General features: G+C 54.3%; 2 protein-coding genes across 11 annotated transcripts in view; one reads left to right on the top strand and one right to left on the bottom strand.

The window, feature by feature from the left end:
• Window positions 1-22,529, bottom strand: part of LOC120906810 (E3 ubiquitin-protein ligase Ubr3) — a 48,602-nt gene that overhangs the window by 2,430 nt on the left and 23,643 nt on the right. For both annotated transcript variants that reach the window (XM_040318836.1, XM_040318837.1), the window contains exons 3-6: window positions 20,709-21,860; window positions 20,376-20,611; window positions 18,325-18,480; window positions 481-5,680 (exon numbers count right to left, since the gene is read on the bottom strand). In XM_040318836.1, the coding sequence (XP_040174770.1) occupies window positions 481-5,680; window positions 18,325-18,480; window positions 20,376-20,611; window positions 20,709-21,860 (6,744 nt within the window). The remainder of the gene's footprint in view (window positions 1-480; window positions 5,681-18,324; window positions 18,481-20,375; window positions 20,612-20,708; window positions 21,861-22,529) is intronic.
• Window positions 9,986-18,276, top strand: LOC120906811. Of its 9 annotated transcripts, none has more exons than XM_040318847.1 (6): window positions 9,986-10,822; window positions 10,898-11,215; window positions 16,164-16,305; window positions 16,391-16,976; window positions 17,055-17,420; window positions 17,502-18,276. In XM_040318847.1, the coding sequence occupies exons 1-6, from the start codon at window positions 10,571-10,573 to the stop codon at window positions 17,854-17,856; spliced, it is 2,019 nt and encodes a 672-aa protein (XP_040174781.1). In that variant the 5' UTR covers window positions 9,986-10,570; the 3' UTR covers window positions 17,857-18,276. The 9 variants fall into 9 exon arrangements, with proteins under 9 accessions (XP_040174781.1, XP_040174776.1, XP_040174780.1 ...); XM_040318842.1 differs by lacking the exons at window positions 9,986-10,822; window positions 10,898-11,215 and adding exons at window positions 13,021-13,133; window positions 15,281-16,009; XM_040318846.1 differs by lacking the exons at window positions 9,986-10,822; window positions 10,898-11,215 and adding exons at window positions 13,027-13,140; window positions 15,281-16,009.

The following is a 22,529-nucleotide window of genomic DNA, read 5'->3' as shown; positions in this document are numbered from 1 at the left end:
AAAAATAAAGTTTTCGTCGGAATAGATTCCGGCTAGCTTCGAAGTTTTTTGGAATCAATTCCGGATGGTAGGTCCGGAATCAGTTTCCAGAATCGATTCCGGAATCAGTTCTGGAATCGAAATAGGCTCCGGAATCGGTATCGGTTCCGGAATCGGAATAGGTTCCGGAATCGAAATCGGTTCCTTAATTGGTTCCGAAATCGGTTCCCGAATTAGAATCGGCTCCGGAATCGGAAAAGGTTTCGGGATCGGTTCCCGAATTGAAATTGGTTCCCGAATTGGAATCGGTTTGCGAATTGGAATCGGTTCCAATACTGATTCCGGATTTGGCCCCGGAGTCGACTTCGAAATCGGCTCCAGAGTCAACTTCGGAATCGGCAACGGCATTGGAATCTAATTCCAATCGGCACCGGCATTGATACCGAACACGGAATCGGAATCGGAATCGGGTAGCTCCGACTCTCCACCACCATTCCTTACCTTGATCGAGATGGAGCGGCGCGAGCAGGATAAACTTGAGCAGCAGCGCGGTCGGATCGCTGATCAGATCGGGTATGGTTTCCGTGTCGACGATCGTGCTCGTGGCGGCGGCCGCTTTCGTCGTGTCGGCAGTGGCGGACGCTGCCGCCGACGATGACACGGCGGCTGAAGGCGAACCGGAGGCTGCAGCAGCAGCAGCACCGTCGGCCGTTGAGCCGGACGGCGCTCGCAACAGCATGTCGCGCAGAAACTCCGTGTACTGGTCTTCCGCGTCGTTCCAGTCATCCTCCTCCTCCTCGTCATCATCATCATCCTCCTCCTCCTCGTCGTCATCATCGTCATCATCATCGTCCTCCTCATCGTCCCGCTCCTCATCGACACGCTCGTCGTGGCGGGCAGCCTTCGTGGGGGTGTTGCTAGTGGCAGCAGCAGTGCCAGTGCGCGCCGGCACCACCGCCAGCCGGTCGAAGGACGTTTCGTGCGCTTCCACGCCCACCTCCACGCCGTCGTACGCGAGCTGGATGCCGGCGAGCCGGGACCAGGAGTGCCACGGCCAGTCGTCGCCGACCTTGAACCGGATCGGCCAGTCGTCGTTGATCATCAGCCGGACGTGCAGCGACAGCACGTGCAGCAGCGGCACGATGCAGTCCCGCTTCGGCTTGTACCGGATGTCCTCGGTGCTGCAGAGCGAGCCGCCCCGCTGGATCACCTCCGCCTCCAGGTTGGTGCGCGCGATCGACAGCACGAACGAGAACAGGCTCTGGAGCGTCACCGGGTAGCTCTTGATGATGCGCTGCGTGCAGGCGGTAATGTTGCCCATGGCGCGCCCCATCGCCTCGCAGAACTTGCTCGCCATCGGGGCCCGCTTGCTCTCCTGGAACAGCTGGATCAGCTCGAGCACGAGCGTGTGGTGGGGCGGCGTCGGCGCCCGTATCAGCGGCGCTGGCCGGTCCAGCGCCGGGCTGAGCGGCAGCACCGAGTTGGCGAGCTGCCGGCACACGGGACAGAAGAACTCGCCCAGCTCTACGTTCAGATTGTTCGGGCTGCGGGGCGTGTGCAGCGACTTGAGGTACGCGTCCTGGCAGGACAGGTGCACGTGGTGCCCGCAGGACTGGATGTGCACGCCCCCGTCCCAGCCGATGTTGTGCGACAGAAACCAGGACGTCTGGCCGAACTTCCACTGCAGCAGCTCGATGCGCTTGTTGAACTCGCTCGCGAGCGTCACACTGTCCGCGAGCCGGGCCTGGTCGTCGCGGGACAGGGGCAGCGCGAGCCGCTCGGGGCGCGTGCGCCGGTGCCCCACCACGCTGCTCGACTCGACCAGCACGACCAGCCCGATCGGGTTCGTCTCCGTGCTCGGGCCGGACGTGTTGCAGATGATGCAGTCGTACTCCTTCTCGCGCAGCGCTTCCGCCTGCTGCTCCTCCGCCGCCTGTCGCTCCGCCGCGGCCCGTGCTGCCGCTGCTGCGGCCGCCGCCGACTCACCGTCGGTTCCTGCCGCCGCCGCCGCCCCCGTGGACTCCTCCTCGCCGAAGCCGAAATCCATGCCGGACGAATCGCCGCCACCGCCCATCGAGGCCATCGCGAGCAGCATGAACCGCTTCTGCCGGTTCGCGAACTCCTCCATCATCTTCTTCTGCCGCTCCTTGGCCCGCTTGGTGCGCTCCTCCTTTTCGCGCGCCTCGCGCGCCTTCTGCTCCGCCTGCCGCTCTCTTTGGTTCGGCCACAGCTCCGCCCGGATCTGCTCGATGCGCACCGCGCACGTGGCGTCCAGCGCGGCTATCTTGCGCAGCAGATTGCCGATGAAGAACGGCCCGTCGCCGATGCGCGAGTCGGAGATGCGGCCCCGGCCCCGGTGCGGCGGTGCTCCCTGCTGCTGACTAGTAGTTTCCTCACCTCGGCTGCTGCCGGCGGGCGTCTCCTCCTCGTCCAGCTCCATCTTGGCGTGGTCGCCGTCGGGCTGCTGCCGCTGGCCGGCGCTGGACGACGACGGCACGCCCGTCCCAGAAGGTTGCTGGCTGCTGCCGCTGGTCGATGCAGTGCTACCGCCACTGCTTGCTGCCGCCGCCGCCGTCAGCTCGTCCTCCGTTTCGTCGTCGAGCGAGAAGCTGTCCAGCGCGCCGCTCAGCTGCGAGTGCAGCTTCAGCAGCAGCGAGATGATCGACTCCTCCAGCACGATCGTGTCGCTCTCGCTGTTGCCTTCCCGGCCGGCCGGCCTACCTGCGCCCTCGCGCGTCGTCATCTCGCCGACGCCACCCGCACTACCGGGCTGGTGCTGCTGCTGCTGCTGCCGGCCGTGGTGGTTCGCCATCATGTTGCGCCGCTTGAACCGCGTCCAGTTCGCTTGCCCACCTCCCGCACCACCCGTCCCGCGTGCCCCGCCAGCACTGGCAGCACCGGCGCTACCACCACCCGCCGGCTGCAAACTGCGATGGTAGTGGCGGGGCGTTTGCTGCGCCAGCGACTGCGCCCCGTGCTGTGCCCCGCCCGATCCTCCTCCTCCTACTCCACCTCCTGTGCCCGCTACGCCGCTGTGATGATGGTGATGGTGATGGTGCCGATGGTGATGGTGGTGATGGTGATGGTGGTTCGCGTGGTAGTAGCTCTGCAGCTGGTTTGGCTGCTGCGGCACCACGCTCAGGCTGCCGCTCGTGCCAACCGCCGTCGCTGCCGTGGCGGCCGGCGACGAAGAGGACGATGCCGCCGCCGCTGCCGCCACCGCCGCCGCTGCCCGGTTAAACGGCAGCAGCATACCACCGGTCGCTTCCACCGCACCAGCGCCAGCCGCACCGAACACGGGCGGCGTCAGGGCACGCTGCTGCTGCTGCTGCGGTATCGCTATCTCCTGCCCGCCGATTTCGCCGCCCGGCACCGGCACAAACTCGTGCCGGATCATCAGTTCTACGCCGGTCGGGCCGCCCGCCGGCACGTCGTCCGCCGCCTCCTCCACGATAAACTCGGTCGCCCGGGCCGGACCGCCGGCGCTGTCGCCGCCGCCAGTGGCGGTGGCGCGTATGAGCGACCCGGGCCCGACGCCCGCCGAAGGATGATGGTGATGGTGGTGATGGTGATGATGGTGGTGATGCAGCAGTCCCCCACCACCAGCGCCACTCGCCGCCGTTCGCCGCCGGCCCAGCTGCACCGAGCGGGTCCGGCTGCCAACCAGCGTGGCCCGCGGCACGATCGACTGGATGTCGGCAATGTCGGTCGCCTCGTCGCCGCCGTCCTCGTCGTCCTCGTCCATCCGGCGGCGGCGTGCGCCGTTCTCGGACGGGCGGCGACGCCGCCGGTCTCCACCTTCGCCCTCCTGTTCGGCTGCTTCGTCCTCGCCACCGTCGTCCTCCGCCTCGACGTCGATGTACTCGTCCACGTCGGCGGGCTGGACGACGTTCGCGTTGCCGATGCTGCTGCGCCTCCGCTCGAGCATCAGGTAGCGGGCGCGCATCGCCAACAGTTCGCTCGGCTGCTGCTGCTGCTGCTGCGCATCCTCCTCCTCGTCCTCCTCCTCCACCACAACGTCCCCGTCCGAATCCATCACGTGGTAGGCGGGCATATCTTCGTCCTGTGGTTCCACCGTCGTCGTCGTGGTTGCTGTCGCCGTCGGTGTTGCGCCCGGCTGCTGCCCAAGCAGCCGCTGGAACAAATGCCAGCGGCGCCGTCTCGCCTCCATATCGTTCGCGATCGGCTGCCCACTACTTCCCGTACCATTCTCCTCCTCTCCCTCCCCCACCTGCACGTGCTCTTCGTCGTCTTCCTCCTCCTCCACCACCATCTGGCTGGTACTGGTGGTTGATGCGGCCGGCGGTGCATGGATGGCGGCCTGTCGGCGCGCAGTAAACACGAGGCCCGCGTTCGCCATCGGCGTCAGGTCCTGCGTCAGCGGCACCACCTCCACGCTGTTGATGGCACGCGCCGGCACCAGCCGCTGCTCGACCCCCGCAGCCCCGGACGGCCCTCTGCCTCCTGCCCGCTCCACCGCGCCACCCTGCGCTGCAGTGGTCGTGGCGGCTCCAGCACCGGCCGCCTGGTCGCTCTCCGCATTGCCGCCAATCATCATGAGCGTCTCGTCCTCGGACAGGTCCCACTCGACGTCACTGTCGAACGGGGGGCTGCCCCCGTCCAGCGGCCGGTACGACACGGGCGAGCGGCGCATCGCCGGCAGCAGCGAGATGCGCTTCACCGTCATCTTCAGATTGTCGCTCAGACAGTTGCTCGGGTAGCAGTTGAGCAGATCGGGCACCGGCTCCCCGCCGCACCCAATCACCGATGGGCGGCCCGTCTGCTCCTCGATCGTTTTGCTGGTGGCGGCCGGTTCCGCCGTCGACCGGCTGCTGGCCGGCTCCCCGCCGTTCGCACCGCCCGCATTGCACACCGCCATCTCGAGCAGAAAGACGGCGAGCGCGAGCAGATGCTCCGACACGTTGTGCTTGTGCACCGCCCGGTAAAAGATGGCCAGCAGCGTGGCGTGCAGGATGCGCGAGCCGAGCAGCGCGCCCGGATCGCTGTACGCCGGGCCGCACGAGCCCGGCAGCCGGAACGGGGGCCACAGGTTGCCGCTCCGGGGCATCTTGCCCGCCTGCTTCACGTACGCGCCGAACCGGTCGAGCGAGTTCTGGAAGTCGCGCCGGTGCACCGCCCGCAGCAACACGTGCAGCGGATCGTAGTGGCGCTCCCAGACGGCCGGCACCGGCATGAACAGGCCCTGCTCGAGGTTTTCCGAGCCGACCGGCGGCGGCCGGTAGATCGACAGCTCCTTCAGGTAGCGCTCGAAGTTGCGCGTGTGCGCGTTGCCGCTCCGCTCCGGCATCAGCTCGAGCAGCTGGCTGTGCGTCTTCTCGCCGGTCGCGAGCAGCGCACTGATCTCGATCATGCACTGCGTCGTCTCGTCGTTGCCGAGGTTGATGCGGGACGTGATGAGCGTCGCGAGAAAGGTGAGCAGCCCCTCGAGCATCGAGTCCTGCTCCATCTCGGGCGGCGTGCTCAGCACGCTCATGCCGAGCCAGTCCTCCACGCCGAACATCAGGATGCACTCACTGACGAACAGATTGGGCGGCAGCTGGGTCGCGCAGATCTGCAGGAAGAACAGGTCCATGTCGACCATCGAGTTGCAGAAGTTCGCCTGGATGTACGTCATCGCCTGGCCCTTGATCTGCAGCCCGTTCCGCACCCACACGCCGGACAGGATCTCGTAGAATAGGCTCTGCGTGCAAAAGGGAGAAGTTGAAGAGAGAGAGAAACAACGGTTTAGAGAGTGCTGCAAAACATTAGCATGTGGGAAACATTGAAGCATCGCGAATGCTTATCGCCTGCTTACACTTTAAACCCATTCGTGAAGCGTTCTACACAGCTAACGCTGCGTGCATGATTATACATAGCATACTCCTTTGGGAGGGTTTTCCCCATGTCCCCATGCTAATCGTTCCTGCAACATTATATTCCTTTGGCAACAATATTCGCTGCTTATCAAAGCAAGCGGTCAGCCCGAACCAGGGTCCAGCTGCGATGCAGCCAACAGGCCAGTCCTGCTAAAACTATCAAACGGTTGTTATTGTGAACGCGCGTGTGTGTGCGCGCTAGGGTTTTCCCGTGCAAGAACTTTGATTAACCAAATGTGGTTTGCTGCCTTTTGATTTTGACTTTAATTTTTTTTTCTCTTTTCCCTAACATACTTTCCCCCATCTGCAATGGGAGCTGAGGAGGTTCCGTGTTTCGCGCACAAATGTATTTATATCGAAATGGTTTTGCCCATAAGAAGCGGAAGTCGAACGCAATCCAAAAAGGGGAGGGGCCAGTGAGCGAGTTTGGAAAGTCAGCACAACGAATGTGATGCCGAAAAGGAAGAAGTCGGAAGATGTCTGATTGGCATGGCATGGCAAACACTAACGCTTGTTTATGACAAACTCTTTACGGATTAAGTTTGAAGTAAAATAAAATTGTTGTTCGTTTTGTTCAAGATACATTTCTTACTTTAACAATGCATTCTTGGTCATCTTAAAACGGCTAACAATTAGTTTGTGAGGATCTAGGAAGAAATTGCGATGTATTTTTTTTACTCCAGCCCTAAATACATCCGATTTAGCTGCTTTTTATCAAGATATTACTTAGATTTTCCAACTATTTTTTGAGAAAGATGACATTTTTCTTCGTCGCGATGGGTCCACTGCGCCATTTCCGTTGTGTGACAGTATAAAAACACATTTTGAGGAGCTGTTTTAAGTCTTCCAGCACATATTTTAATCATTCCTTTGGTTCGGTTCCTTGCGCGGCTTCATTCCTTGCTGGTGCTTGGATGATCTGACTTCTTCAGAAATATTTGCAAATCATCTACACATCCTTCTGGTGGTCCCGGGGATTTGTTTTGACCAGCTCCCAACCAATTCTGGCTCCCAACCAATTATGGGTTTATACAATGAACAAGATACAGTTCACCAGTCTGCACAATATGACACGCATAGATGAAGCATTGCGAGAGATGTACGCATTGAAAGATGGCCAGTGACTTGTGACAAGCAACTAAAGCTAAGTAAGATAGTGTCATTCGTGATCAATTATCATCTTCACTGACTTAACGCAATTCCATATCCATTTATAATGTAGTGCCAATCGCACAAAATATGTTTCAAAAACATCTTCAATCATTCAGCACTCTAATAGATGTGAGGACAACTTCGATTACGGATGTCCAGCATATGCAGATCTTCTAGGACTAGAAAAACCAAAGCGAGATAGAAACTACAACAAGCCAGAGTATGTATTTCGAGGAGATCATGAAACTTCAAGGATTCGCTAATGTGAAACATCAAATTCAAGAGTCGATACAATGATACTTGATTGCAGAGTCACAGGACCTAACATTCAGACTTGTTCTATTTTGATCTCGATTCGATTTGAGTCGAGAAAATGAACTCCAAAGTGAACTTTTCTAAATAAATGAACACACAAAACTCATCCAGAATACGTCTGATTGTTTTAAAATTAACTAGGCACAACACTAAACCAGTATTTTCCCCCTAACTGACATCATCTAGATATCTTCAAATTGATTGTCTTGTGAAAATCTCTGTTTTAGTTATAGACACAGATCCGACTCCGATAATTTCGGAACCGACTCCGGAAGATAGATCCGCTCAGCATTACCCAGAATCGTTCACAATCGTCCGGAATTGTCCGGAGTCATTATGAGTCGTCCGGAGTCGTTCGAAGCCGGCAGGAATTCTTGAAAGCCGGAGTCATCCGGAGTGCTCTGAAGTCGTTCAGAGTCTATTAGAATCGTCGGAGTCGTCCGAAGTCACCCGAAGTCGTCCGGAATCGGTTGGAGTCGGAGTGGTCCGAGGTTGACCGGCGTTGGCCTTGGAAACAAAGAGCTGTATACGAAGTGCACGCGCAAAGTGAAAGGCAAAAAACACAACGAAATGAAATGCCTGATCATAAGCAAATTGCACCGAACGGCTCCTGTTGACTCTGGCCGACACTGATTCCGGTCGACTCCAATCGACTCTAAACGATTCCGAATAACTCCGAATGACTCCGACTCTGATCGATTCCAGAAGAATCCGGACGTCTCTGGACGATTCCGAACGACTCCGGACGATTGCGGACGATGCCGGACGATTCCGAAAGACTCCCGGTGACTCCGGGCGACACCGGACGATTCAGATTTTCCCGGAGTCGGAATCGGACTAACAACAGCTGGAGTTGGATCGGAGTCGTGGGTGCGATCCAAAGAGCACATACCAATTCTGTTTGGAATGATATACATACTAGTGTTGTGTTTCCAAATTCATTGAAATTCTTTCATATGAATCTTCAGCGACGAGTGTTACGAATCTCCAATGATTCATGAATTCATAACGATTCATAAATATCCAGAGATTCATAAATCTTTATAGATGTATAATGTTCAAGTTATTGCATTTGCGCAATCCCTTGAAACAGTGGTTAACTCGTGCGAGTCATCAACACTTAACTGAACAACATGCCCGTCGTGGGTTCAAGCCTCGCATGGACCATCTCCTCGTATGATAACGACTCACTCTGTATCGAGCCAGCATGGCCAATTATCTGTGGTCGCTTGAAACGCACAACGATAAGAAAAAATAACATTACACAATGTTTTAAATAATATACAATATGGGATCTTCAGGAAATGTGCAATAAAGTTCAATGATCGTCACAGATTATTCATTAGCTCACAAGATAGCAACACTGCTTACATGCCGTTGGTAATACAAAGCAATGCTGACGACTGTAAGCCAGTGTGAAAGGCGCGCTATACTACACTGTTTGCGTTTTAGCGTTATTTGCCCCCTTTCCATCTGCCTGCCTAGAATTTCGGTTGGCTGTTAAACAGTAAAAACGCAACACACATTACTCCACATTCCACACACGAAGCTGATTCAGAGAGCGAGAGACCCCATGAAAGTGGACACCGCAACAAATGATGACCGCTCTCTGCTACGCAGGAGTCCCAGCAACGTCGTCGTGCGCAGGAAGCGCACAAAAGAACGGACCAGCCCCGCAGGTGGCCTGACGAACGGCCTGACTCATCCCCCGAGCGGTCGGTCGTGCGGAAATGTGGGTTTGTGCGTACCGCGACTAATGTGCCTGGCCCTGCTGGTCTCCGCGTGTGTCTCGATCCGTTTGGCGCGTGTCCATTCCATTCCATTAGCGGTTCCAGCTATCTTATTGGGTAGGATTTTGAGACACCGGCTAGCCGCTGGCGAAAGTATGCAGCAGAGGGGTTACGGATAATTACATCGACATATGCTCGGGCAGGCAAATTGAGCCAAATTATTGAACAGTACGCACTGTCGGGAGTCGATGACATTCGTGCAATTCTGTGTAATCATAGGAGCGGTGGAAAAAACCGTTGCATTGCTTAACCGAAAAAATATGCTTCGTTATCGCAGTCGTAACGCAGAAAGGTCTTTCTTCTGTAACAGGTCACCAGTTTTTTTTTTTTTCAAATTCAAAACAAGCATTTGAAACCTAACTGTTTCACGAGCAGGTTCTTTACGTTTTCTTCGTTTAAAGACCCCTAAAGAACCAACGTGAATCAGAGTTTGCCGAGACCCTAGCGAAAGGGGCGACTTTGTCTTACCACCACAGAGTATGTGTGTGCGTGTGTGTGTGTGTGTGTGTGATGAAGTTGTACCGTTGCTCAGGCCAGTGAGTCACGCACGGCGGAGGGTTCGCTGTCTTGTGCGCGCGCGTTGCAATTATGTCTTATAGCGCGCACAGTGGCAGCCATGGCGGCGGCCAATTCTGCTACCCATTCCATTAGGCGCGCGCGCGTGTGTTCCGGGACTGCGTGCTATCACCAACAACCACCAACACCAGATGGGGCTGAATGTACGAAAGTAGCGGGCAGCACAGAGAGACAGCGAACGCCGAAAAAGAAGCGAGCGCGCTCATCATGCACACGCACACACGCCCATTCGCACCCCGGGGCTTGTAGACACGAGCACGTCGTAGAGGGTCCCCTACTACTATATTGCCCGACGGTTCGAGCGTCTCGCATTCGCTCGCAAACCTGCCAACCGAACGGGTGTGCGCGGTGGCGAACGGCAACAGCAAAGCAGAACAACAAAACACCCGGCAACAACGACCTCGACTGTACTGTAGAGAGCAGAGAGAGAGAGCAGCAACAGCAGAAGAGGTTCGTCGCCAGCACGCTTCGTTTGGTTAGATATTGGTAGCCGCCTGGGCCTGGTGCTACACTCTCGCGTTCCAGGCTTTGTGTTGGTGTTTTCTGCAGAGATCTTACCCAGCAAAGGCAACCCGTATCTGTGCAGAAACGAAAGTGTTTGTGTATATATGTGTGTGTGTGTGTCTGTGAAGTAGTGAACCAGCAAGAAAAAGCCTCTGCCAGACGAGAATGTGCTAATCCGCAGAGTGTTCAACGCCCCTGACCCCCCGTCGATCAAACCAATTTCTCTCAATTGATGCCTAAGCCGCCGCGTTTGCCTGTGCTGTGTGGCGAGATAATTGGCTGTTAGAAAACCGTTTCACACTGCCGTCACCATTCAACACAACCCGAGACAGCTGAGCACACAAAGAAATCCATACAGGGCAATCCAGAGCGGGCAAGATGAAGATACTGCTGCCAGTCGTGACCGTGCTGCTGGTGCTGGTGCTGGCACCCGCCGGGCACGGAGTGGCGATCGGTCCGGGCTGGCTGGCGCTGAGCGAAACGACCAAGGTGCTGCTGCGCATCGCGGTCGATGTGGCGGAGATGCAGCTCGGCGACAGCAAACCGTCCCCGATCAGCTTCAACCAGGACCTGCGCATCATGCACACCATCCAGACGCTGTCGGCGGAGATGCGCGAAAGCCAAACGGCCGTAAGTGCTCCAGCAGAGTCCAGAAGGTAACCCTCCCCTTATAACAATTGGATCTCTGTGTCTCTTATCTGGCAGATGGTCGATATCCTCGGGCAGCGCGTGCACGACGTGATCGAGAGCTTCGGCCACCGGAACCGGTTGGTCGAGCGGCTCGAGAAGCTGTACATGATCGTGCGGCTGGTCGAGCGGCGGGAGGCCAGCATGTACCAGCTGCTGCGGACGGACACGCCGGTCGAGCAGCTGACGCTTACCCAGTTCGCGCAGGCCACGGTCGACGTGAGCAAGTCGGACAGCGTGATCGAGCTGCTGCACAACCTCGAGCTGCTGGTCACCGGCAGCACCCAGGTGCTGTTGCCGCCCGGCCGCCAGGACATCTTCTCCCAGCTAAACGAGGTAAGCGCCTATGGCTATGGGGGTTCTGGACCTCGTACCAGAATTGATGCCAGAGCTCGTCTCGGAGCTGCGGCTACGCTTCCTTCCGCATTGTGTGACTTCCGCACACCACAGGCCTCTATCAGGTCTGGTCTCTCTCTCTCTCTCTCTACGAACACAAACCCTTTTGCCCATTCCCATCTCAATCACCGGAAGTGATATTAAAGCCAATGAGCCGGCAGGCGATAGAGGCCAAAAGTGTAACGATGCCCGCTCGCATAAACATAGCACACAGTTGCAGCTGCACTGCTGCATTCCTGCCATGTTTTGTCTCCCCCATCACTTTCCCCCGTTTTCCCTCACGAATGCTTATCGATTGTTTAGTATGGCAGAAGCAGAGCGAGAGAGAGAACGAGCGAGAGAAAACAACCACAACAACAACAATGCACACTTGCATATTGCCTCGAACCCGGCCGAGGTTCACACTGAAGCTGAAGCGTGAATGCAGCGGAAACCCGAGCACCCGCATTGTTAACATAATTAGCGTGAGAGACGGCTGGCGGGGTGTGTAAGGCACGGCGCGAATGGTAGAGAGAGGTTGGGTCGTTCATGCCTCATCTGGCGTCCGATGAGTCATTACTCACCGTTGGCGGCAGAGGGAGCAGAGCCGAGGGTTGATCAAACAAAGAAGTGCGTTCTTCGAGTCGGACCTCAGTGAGTGTGTGATTGGAATCGAGTAGAATTCTTTTGCAAATTCAACTCATTCCAACGACCCACTCGGTTGAGTAAAAAGAGATCCACCAAAAGAGTGAGTCCCCTCAACAGGGAGCGGCGAGTGAGCTTACTCGCAAAAGTCGGGGGGTCGTTTTTGAGGAAGGAGCTGTTAAAATGAATCGTAAGTCATTTAAACATTCAAACTCCTTCCAGACATTCAAACTGCTTCCAGACATTCAAACCCCTTTGTAGGCACTCTTTCACTCTGAGTTAACTCACCGAACAGAGTGATTATTCTCTTCTCTTTTTTTATACGAATCAACTACTAAAAAAGCTGATTCTGTTCAAAGTGTAGTCAAGCCGGATTGAACTGAATCCTCATGATTGAATCCATAAAAGTTATGACATTAAAAATACGTATTTTCTCGAACTCAGAACTTTTTCGAAACTCAGAAGTAGAAGGTTCTTTTTAGCTAATTTCTTTTGTACTTTCTCGACAGGATGCTCTCACTGGGTACTTTTCTGTACACAGTTTTCTGTCAGTTCGTCAAATTAGATTTTTATTCTTGCTTAAATCTGATAGACAAACAGACTAGGGGATCAAGTGCCTGAAGCATGTATTCTTTGAATTTAGAAAGAGAAGTTTGCCATCAACCAAAAGTCCAAATGTTCAGAGGGCATCAGCATCAGCGGCAGTTTGAGCTAATCTCCGTCCAACACATCTCTCCTATCCCGGCGTGTTATCATAGTGATTCTCACGAACCTTACACACCGGTCAGCGAGAAGCCGCAGCCGCACAACACATTGTAGCAAGTGGTTGCTAGATAAGGCCACCACCACACCAACCGAGACCACTGTGCAGCACCGCACTGTTGTTGTGTTTGAGGTTTTCCATTCACGATGACACGCTCACAGAGACACACACACACAGAAACATCACTCAAGCACAGAGACCTCTCGCTTGAACCCGCACCGGAGGCGCCACTGGAAGCCGATGGCCGAAAAGCGAGAGAGAGAGAGAGAGAGCGAGAGACCGTGACACTTACAACGATGGCTGGATAGGTGGTGGCCCTGGTTGGAACAGTATGTTTTGCTGTGTTCGCGGTACCCGCCCGCATGGCTTCTCAGTGCGCCGCCATTATTCAGTGAGTGACAGTGCGCGAGTGCGTACGCGCGCGGCTTCATCTGTCCGCCACATATCGACAAAAACCGACAACAGAACGAGGTCGGCTGTGTGTTAGAAGTGTTTGTGTTTCTGTGTGTGTGTGTGTGTGTAGAAAATCCATTCCACTGTAATCCTTTCTAGCAACCAAAGCACGTACACGTCCGTCCACGTCCACTTCGCTACAATTTAGAACGCTACAAAAAGTCGGAGCCTTCCCAACTGACCGGAGTTGCAGTTGATCTTCGAAATAAACGAGGGTTCTTTTTTGGCATTTGGTGCTCCTCTGTACGGTGCTGCCTTCATCGCAACAGCTGCTAACAGATGCTAACAGGGCTGGCGTGAAGCGGCAGCAAGATCCATTTATAATTCCAACAGCCCAGCAGCTCCAGCGACACTGGAGAGGGTACACTGCGCCGCTCGTACTGTGAAACGCGTTCTTTGCAGTGACAGAGAGTTTCACATTCGTCAGCAGAAAATAGCTCTAAACAGCAAAAACAACAAAAATAGCAAGAACATATGCTGCCCATGTGTTGGTATACATTCACATTCGCGCGCCCATTTCAATGGGACCGCCTTTCCCTTCGCCACACCGATTCCGATTCGCTCAAGTTCAAGTTGCGCGGCGGCGGCCTGTGTGCTGCGGAGTTGGCAGTAGTTCGCCGTTTATGCCCTGCAAATACATACAACAACAACAACAAAAAACGACCCCACCAGACAACTCTCGCCAGTAATGCCGGAAGTGGCGGATTGCGTTGTGTGTTGATCGCTGTTGTTTTTTTGTTGTTTTCGTTACTGCGAATTATGACAACATCTCATCACAAACACATGCAGACAGACGGTTCTGTAGCTCTAGCAATGATCGTGCAATGGTAAAATTATACCTGTCAAAGGGGCAGGCATCCAGACACACGAATCTCAAAATCCCGACAGAAGACGAACCCCAATCCAGCGCAATCAAAAAACTGTTGGAAACAGTGCATCATATCATTCAACGATTCTAGGGGCGGATGAGCGCCACCAGGCCCCAGGATATCCACATTGGGGAAAGAGTGTTCTGAGTGTTCTCGGCTGAATTGAATAAGTGGCGCGCGCGCGCGCGCGCGGGCACGTTTATGGCGATGTCTCTTTGTTTTGTTCGTGCCAACAAAGTTGGCCGTGTTTTGTCGTAAACTATGGGTGGAGGTAGACTCTGAGTCATCACACCATCGACTTCACACTTGTTTATCTCCAGTATGCAGAAGAGTAAGGTGAAAGACCAGCTTTTACCTTCTATCTACTTCTACCTTGTTTTACCCACACATTTATCGGCCGTTCGACTTTCCCCCGTCCCAAGCACGGAATGTCAACAAACCACCACATTTCCATAAAGTCATCTAGGTTTAATGACCTGTCTGCCGTCACGGCAATCACGGTGTTTTGGCATTGGTGAGAGCATATTCTGACGAGGGCGCTCTTCCTTAGCGAGAAACACACTGGCCCGGGAACGGTCTACCGCGTGCCCGAACGGTAGAGGTTCAGGTACAGCAGGAAGCCCTTTTTATGACTACAAGGTCACACAACCAATACGGTTACTATGGTAGCACAGATGTTCTCTTTCTCCCGAGCATTCAAGCACAATGATCGGACATTGTGACATATGCCCTTTAGCAAACACGCAGGGACGAATGGCTATAGCGTGCCCATTGACAAAGCCCATGCCTTTTACCTCTCCATCCCTACTTCGTGTTGGGGTGGGAGGAGGGTAGCGCGACATGTGTGCAACATGACACGATGGTGATGCACAACAACAACAACAAAAAGAAGAAAACCATCCGAGATATACATCGAAACAAGGGGAACATTGATCGTTTGTGTCCGCCACATGTTCTCGTTTAATGGGGGAAGAGGGATTATGGGACAGCAACAACACAAACCAGTTGTGCTGAAACTGACCGATATTGAAGCTAAGCAGATGGAACTATCGATACATCTGAACGGGAGGAGTTCCTTTTTTTTGTGTGCAACCTCTTCTTTCACACTTTTTTAGAAATTACAATTACAATTACGAGAATTACAAAAGAGTGAAGACTCCGACAAGAGACTCTTAAAAGAGCGCTTGCTCCGAAAAGAGTGCCAACTCCGAAAAGAGTGCTGACGCGCCAGATTAGTCGCATCTCTAGTTAGGAATTACTTCAGAAACTTCAGGAAGTCTTCTTTCCCCCCCTCAGTGTTATAGAGCAACGTGTTGCTTGTGTAAAACCTGAAGTGTGACACTCGTTTCCAGCAATTCCATCCATCTCTCGACCACCTGTTTCTTGAGTAACAATAACAGTATGGCCATGGGGGGTAGTATACCCCTGCGCACGGCGACACTCTGTCTGGGCATACTGGTTGCTATGGTCGCACTGCTCCAGTCACCGGTCCCGGTCACCGCCAGCCAGGTCAAGGGCGCCAGCCCGATCGATGCGCTGCGCAACCGGTACCTGCAGCAGGAGCGCCGGGCCTGGACGATCGTCAACCAGATCGACGCGGTTGACAACCAGCTCGAGCAGGACGCGACCCAGCAGCGTGCGACCGTGATGCGCGAGCTGGTCGACATCTATCTGCGGTTCGCCGAGACGGAGCTGGAGCCGGAGGACCGGGGCGAGTACCAGCTGCTCGCCCGGCTCGCCGAGTGGCATCTGCTCGAGCAGAACCTGCTGACGATCAACAAGCTGTTCGAGGTGGTGTACAACTTTCTGCGCAACAATGCGCCCCGCTTCGCGGAGCAGGCCGAATTTGTACCGGAGGAGATTGACCAGCAAGGGGGCGGCACCATCCACAGCGACGATCTGCGGCTGCTCACGATCGATCTGGCGGAGACGATACTGTTCGACAAGCGGCAGCCGGTCGCGGCACAGCTCGAGCAGATCTACACGATCATGGTCCGGCAGGCACTCTACTATCGCGCCAGCATGGTACATGCTCATGACTCCCCCGGGGGTGGAGTTGGGTTCTCGGGAACACGCCACTCTGTCTGTCTGGCTGGCTGTATCGAACCACAAACTGAACTAACACACCCAACCAACCTTTTCGCTTTCTACTTTCATTGCACACGCCTCCCTCTGGAAGACGGCAAGAAGCGTCCTCTGCAGCTTCGGGCTGTCACCCCAGCAGCTCATCTACGTGCTGTACGAGTCGATCGCAACGACCGAACTGAAGGGCTATATCATGATGCAGTTCTCCTACATGCTGCTCAAAACCCAGGGCCAAGGTATGGGGTGTCTCCACCCTATCCTAACCAAAAGTGTTTGTGCACATGCTAAACGACTCGTTTGCCCTCCTCTCTCGCTCGGTAGGTAACTTTACGGTGGAGTCGCAGGCCCGTCGGAACGAGCTGCAGACCCGGCTCGCCCGCACCCAGCAGCTGGTAAGGAACGTGATGAACCAAACGAGCGGCGAGTACTGGCGGTGCGATCCGGACCGTGGGGCGCACCGCGAGAACGTCACGTACGTGCAGTTCACCCGCCTGGTCCAGGGGTACGTCGAGAACGAGGTCGACATGACGACGGACAACACGTGCCGGGAAACGTGCTCGCACTACAAGTACGGGCACGAGCAGCACCAGTGCTACAAGGAGCTGTACTGCTCCCAGCAACCCAAGTGTGCCGGCCGCATCTACGACTGCGAGTACATCGACTCGGACATGTGGATCTGCCCGGCGGCACCGGGCGGCACCCGGCGCTACGAGTACATCGAGTACGAGAACGGGGAGATGCGCGGCCGCAAGCAGAGCTGCCCGCGCGGCTCCACCAAGGTCGACTCCTGGTGGCGCTGGCTGTTCTGGCACTGTAGCTACTGCTTCTGCTACTGCGACGATGCCGGCCGCCACTCCGATCGCTACGTCAGCCTGCGCGAATCCGTCTCGGACATGGAGCAGAACCGGTAAGTGATTTTTTTCGAGCAGTTGACCTATGGTACTTATACAACATCACACATCTGTTCTTCCGCAACTATCCGCAGTGTGGTAACCGGGCTGCGCTTTGTGAAGCGCCGCCAGATGGTGCACCTGATCGTGCAGCAGGGGCTGCTGCTGCCCGGGGGCGAGATTGCCAACAGCACGCTCGAGTGGGTCGTGCCGAAACCGTTCACCCACACGGACAAGGGCGTGCGGGACGGGCACGACTACCACACGCTCTCGTACGATCGGCGCGCGATCGACCTGGACGACGTGCACGTACCGCCCGGCTACGTGGTGACCGGCGTCCAGTTCCGCGTGCTCGGCGCCCGGCTCAACCTGCTGCTGCGCATGACCGAGATGAACTTTACCGCCGGCAAGCTGGTCGGGCTGGACGCGTCCATCTGGAGCGGCAGCTTAGAGACGGAACGGTAAGCAGGGCGGCACACTGCCTTTAGAGCTCATTTGTGTGTGAAGCAATTTATAACATTTCATGCTCTCTCTCCGAGCAGGACCGAAATCCCGCTCAAGTACATGGACGTGCCGACGCTCGCACCGGCCAAATCGGTCCCCATGTCCACCCAGAACCAGTACCTGCGCTTCGGGCCGACGGGCGGCCGGGCGGACGCCGCCCAGACGACCATCCCGTTCCTGGACGCGCAGCCGGTCAGTCCGGTGCGGCCGACGCCGCTCGCCGGCGCCGGCCTCATGTACAAGGGCGTCCCGAAGTACGGCGGCTTTGTCGCGCCCAAGATCATGACGTACAACTTCGGCGCGCACATCCAGGACCCGACCGACGATTGGTTTGCGGCGGAGCTGGAAGCACGCAGCAGTGGTGCTGCCGGCGCCGGCAGCGACAGCGGCTAGTCGAAATTAATGCTACGAAGAGATAAAAAAAAAAAAAAAAAAAACAGAAATGCCAACTGCCGACGCCGCCTCCCCAGACACAGAGAGATGCAAAAAAGCACGTCTTGTGCAGGGGTTTCAGCAATGCCTGAAGGCTCTCCACCACCTCTCCAACGGGGATAGATAGTTCAGCTCGTTCAGCGAGCCAGTTTACCAAAAGAAGCAAAGCAAACTAAAGGCAAAAGTCAAATATAATAACAACAAAAACTCCCAATGGTAGTAATACATCCGAAACCGGATACTTATAGCGAGTGAGAGCGAGCCAGCGCAGATATTCTCTGCTAGATAAGCAAATTCCCCTAAAAAAAACCTGTAATCTGTAAACGATCGAAAACAAATAAATTGGAACGGGGGAAACCCCACTCCTTACAACCTAACACACACACCAACCACTGTGTCACACTCTGTCTACTTTAGGTGGCCACCTACCTGCACGCGCAGTGGATGCATCATCAGCTTCGGCAGCAGATCCGCGGACGGCAAGATGTCGTTCAGCGACATGCCCATCGTCTTGACGCCCTGGCAGATGAACGCGGCCAGATAGCGGTGGAGCGGAAAGTGGAACGACGCACGGGACATTTCATCCTGCAAGAAGAAGGGTACGGTTTTAGGACCGTTGAACCACCGGGAGGGGGAGAAGTTTCGCTCTCCAATAAGGTTCATATTTAGTGTATTGAGTGAGCGTGTAATATTACTTGATATGAATATGCATATCCTGATCCCCAACTATTATAATTTAAAATGATGTCTCTATGGTGCCTATTTTGGTCTCTTAGGCACCAGTTCTTACCTCTAAGTAGCATTTTTTCTTCTATGCTCTAATTCTTATCTCTAATGCTCCAATTTTCGTCTCTAATGCTCCAATGCTTGTCTTCAATGGTCCAATTATTGTCTCTAATGCACTTTTATTGTGTGTAAGGCTCCAATTCTTGTTCCTAAGGGTCCATTTTTCGAATGCTCCATCGTCAGGCCTCTAAGACGACAATGTTTGCCTCTAAGGCCACAATTTGTGTCTTAAAAGCACGATCTTCTGTCTCTAAAGCTTTTCTAAATCATCAACTTTTGTCTCTAATGCTCCAATCCTGCCTCCAAGACTCCAATTCTGCCACCAAGGCTCCAATTTTGCCTACAGGCCATCAATTATTTTCTTTAAGGCTCCAATTATTGTCTCTAAGGCTCCATTTATTGCCTCTAATACTCCAATTCTCGTCTCTAATGCTCCAATGCTTGTCTTTAATGGCAATTCTTGTCTCTAATGCACCTTTTTTGTCTACAAGGCTCCAATTCTTGTTCCTAATGCTCCATTTTCCGAATGCTCAATCATCAGGCCTCTAAGAGGACAATGTTTGCCTCTAAGGCCTCAATTTTTGTCCATGAAGCTGCTATTTGTGTCTTTAAAGCACCAAAATTTGTCTCTAAAGCTTCTCTAAATCGTCAACTTTTGCCTCTAATGCTCCAATTCTGCCTCCAAGTCTCCAATTCTGCCAACAAGGCTCCAATTCTGCCAAATTTTGAAGGATCCTATTCTTGTATCAAAGGCTCCAATTCTTGTCTCTAATGCTCCAATTCTTGTCTATAATACTCTAATTATTATTTCTAATTTATCCCATTCTTGTCCCTAATGGCTTGTCCTTTTTTTATTCGTATGGTCCTTCCACCAAGTTTTGTCTCTGAAGCACCTATTTGTGTCTCTAAAGCTTCTCTAAGTCGTTAACTAGTGTCTCAAAGGCTCCAATTGTTGTCTGTAAAGTTCCATTCTGCCTCCAAGTCATCAAAGTGTGTCTATAAGGCATCAATTTTTACCAATAAGGCACCAATTCTGCCTCAAATCCTCCAATTCTGCCTCCAAGGCTCCAATCCTTGTCTTTAAGGTACATTTTTTGCCTCTAAGGCTTCAATTATTGTATCTAAGGCTCCAATTCTGTCTCGCAAGATCCATTGTTCCTCCAAGTCACTTCTGTCTTTAAGGCATCAGTTTTTGTTCTAAAGCTCCAATGTTTGTCCCTAATCCATCAATGTCGGCAAGTCATTTGGTTTTTAATAATGTTTATAATGTTTTTTTTTAATTACTGTGAATCTGTGTGCCTCGAAAGCTTTATCAATTCAAGCCACATGAAGAATTACTTTTGGTGATTTTGACAGCTTCAATTGAGTCTTCGAAAGTAGAGATTTTCTGCTTTGCTTTTGCGAAGTAAAATAAAAGTTGTCACAAATCCGTTCTAATACCTGATGATTGTTGTGCCTTAGAAACAAACATTAGTGCCTAGAAGGCAACATTTAGTGGCTAAACCTTTCAAATCATTCTGGTTTTTGCTTTAAATAATTTTAATAGACAATGTTGTTTCCTTTGATATATGCCACACCACATTTAGATGTAGAATGAGCAGAACAACTTCAAAATTTCATCCACATTCACTGCACATTAAAAATGGAACCTATTTAAGCTTGCTCAGCGCAAAACCGCTCATTCCAGGGCTTACCTTCTCGAACCGGGGCTGCTGGTAGAAGTTGATCGCATCGAGCCAGTCCTGCAGATAGTTCACGCAGTACATCATGATCTTCTTCGCCAGCGGCGCGTGGGACGGATCCTGCAGGTGCGAGATGATCGACCACATCGGGTAGGCGCTCGCCTCGAGCTCGCAGCTGAAGGCGGCATAGTAGGAACTCGACTCGAACTCGACATGGCTGATGATTTCGCGAATGTTTACATTCATTCCTGGATGTGGATGGGGAAGAGAAAGGAAGATGAATTCGCTTGTTCGATAGAATGGTTGGCTGGGTGTGTGTGTGTGTGTGTGTGTGCCCCCCCTTACCTTGCAACATCGATAGGAACTGGAACCACATGTCGATCAGATCGTCGTCCTTGAGGAAGACGAGCGCGACAGACTCGTGCGACAGCACGTTGTTGAAATCGGACACCAGCGGCCAGTAACAGTGCTCCTTCATCACCCGCTCCGCACAGTCGACCACGTAGTGGAAGTTGTGCTCGGGCGTGTGTAGCGTGTGGGGCGTCAGTATCTTCGACATCATCTGCCGCAGGCTGATGATCATCACGTGCAGCAGCGACAGCTCCTCGACCATCTTGAGCGCGAGGCTCTCGTTCGAGAACAGCTGCACGCTCATGTGCACCACCCGGTTGCTGAGCGTGTCCGGATCGCTGGACAGCTCCAGCACGCTCGGGATGCGGCAGTAGTGCATCACGAACGTGCGCGTCAGATGCTCCTTGTAGTCCTGGTCGGGCAGCATGTTCAGCAGAAAGCAGACGATCTGCTGCTGGAACTCGTACTTGAACGTCCAGAAGATGAACTCCTCCAGCAGCGTCTCGTGCACGATCGTGCGCCCGAGCGCCGCCAGGTGGGCGTAGTCGGGCGGCGGCTCCGGCGACGGGAACTGGCGCAGTGCCTCCTCGTACTGCAGCCACCCGTCGCGGATGTACTTGCCGTACCGGGGCGACGGGTACGGCGGGTCGAGCAGCCGCCGGTACACGCCCCGGTCGATCAGCGTGCGCGTCATGACGCGCCGCATCAGCTCGCCCATGTTGTTGAACTCCATCAGCATCGCGCAGTAGTCGTTGCAGTACTCGGCCGTCCGGTGGCAGTCGTCCGAGTCGAGGTTGCTCGCGCTGTACTCGCGGAAGTGCAGCAGCATGCGCAGGATCAGCCGCGGCATCATCGCCTCCGCCACCAGCATCAGGTCGTCCGGGACGGGCGCCTTGTTCTGGCAGTTGTTCAGCCCGTGGTCGCTGCAGAAGCCCTCCGCCTTCATCACGGACGTGTCGCCGCAGTCGCAGGCCCCGCCCGCCTGCGACAGGAACATGTTGAAGTCGTGGTTCTGGTGGTTGCCCCGCTTGAAGCAGTCGCGACAGATCGACATGCACGGGGAGATGCCGCACGTCCGGCACCGGTACGCGACCACGTGCGGTATCCACACCAGCCCACACTTGGCGTGGTTGTCGTACGCTCGCACTGCGAAGGACAGAGAGAGAACGAAGGAAGAAAGAGAGGTTAGAATGGGTGCAAGGATGAAGTGAGCGTTGCTGTCGAAACGGTATTCAATCCACCCGAGGATGGTTTTCTGCATTTCAATGTCCCTGCTCGGTCTGTCTTATCTGTTGCCAGTTGTCAGCCGGCTGTCAATATTTGCAAACGACGCGGAAAAGGGGATGGTCACGGTAAATGCTAACAAGCCGCTGTTTGCGTACCCCAGTTTAGTTTTGCTGCAACAACTTTCTTTTTGGCCTGCATTAGATCAGCCCTGGTAAATTACGCCCACACGCCGGCCGAGTCGGGCTGGATGACGCGAGATGATAGTCAAGTACGAGGACCGTTGGAGTTGAATTTCTACGAGGAGAGACCCCCTCCTTTCCCTCTCAGAAGAAGGGCAAATCTACCGGCGTGGGTGGTTGCGGACGATGATGTCGTACGATTGCTAAATTTAGCAACTTTCACTGGTTCTTTCCCCACCCCGGAGGTCCAACGGGTGACAAAAGCTAACAATTAATCGGTTGGCGAAGAATCAAACTAGCGCGCCACGGTTTGCGCACTGTTTTTCATCGGTGCCTTTTATGGTCAATAGTTCTACTTAAATTGTTTTGTTTATTTATTTATTTTTTTAATATAAGAACACATCTGGCA

This window comes from Anopheles arabiensis, chromosome X (genome assembly GCF_016920715.1).
Source record: "Anopheles arabiensis isolate DONGOLA chromosome X, AaraD3, whole genome shotgun sequence".
Classification (NCBI taxonomy): Eukaryota; Metazoa; Arthropoda; class Insecta; order Diptera; family Culicidae; genus Anopheles; species Anopheles arabiensis.
This window is presented reverse-complemented; position numbering and strand designations above follow the sequence as displayed.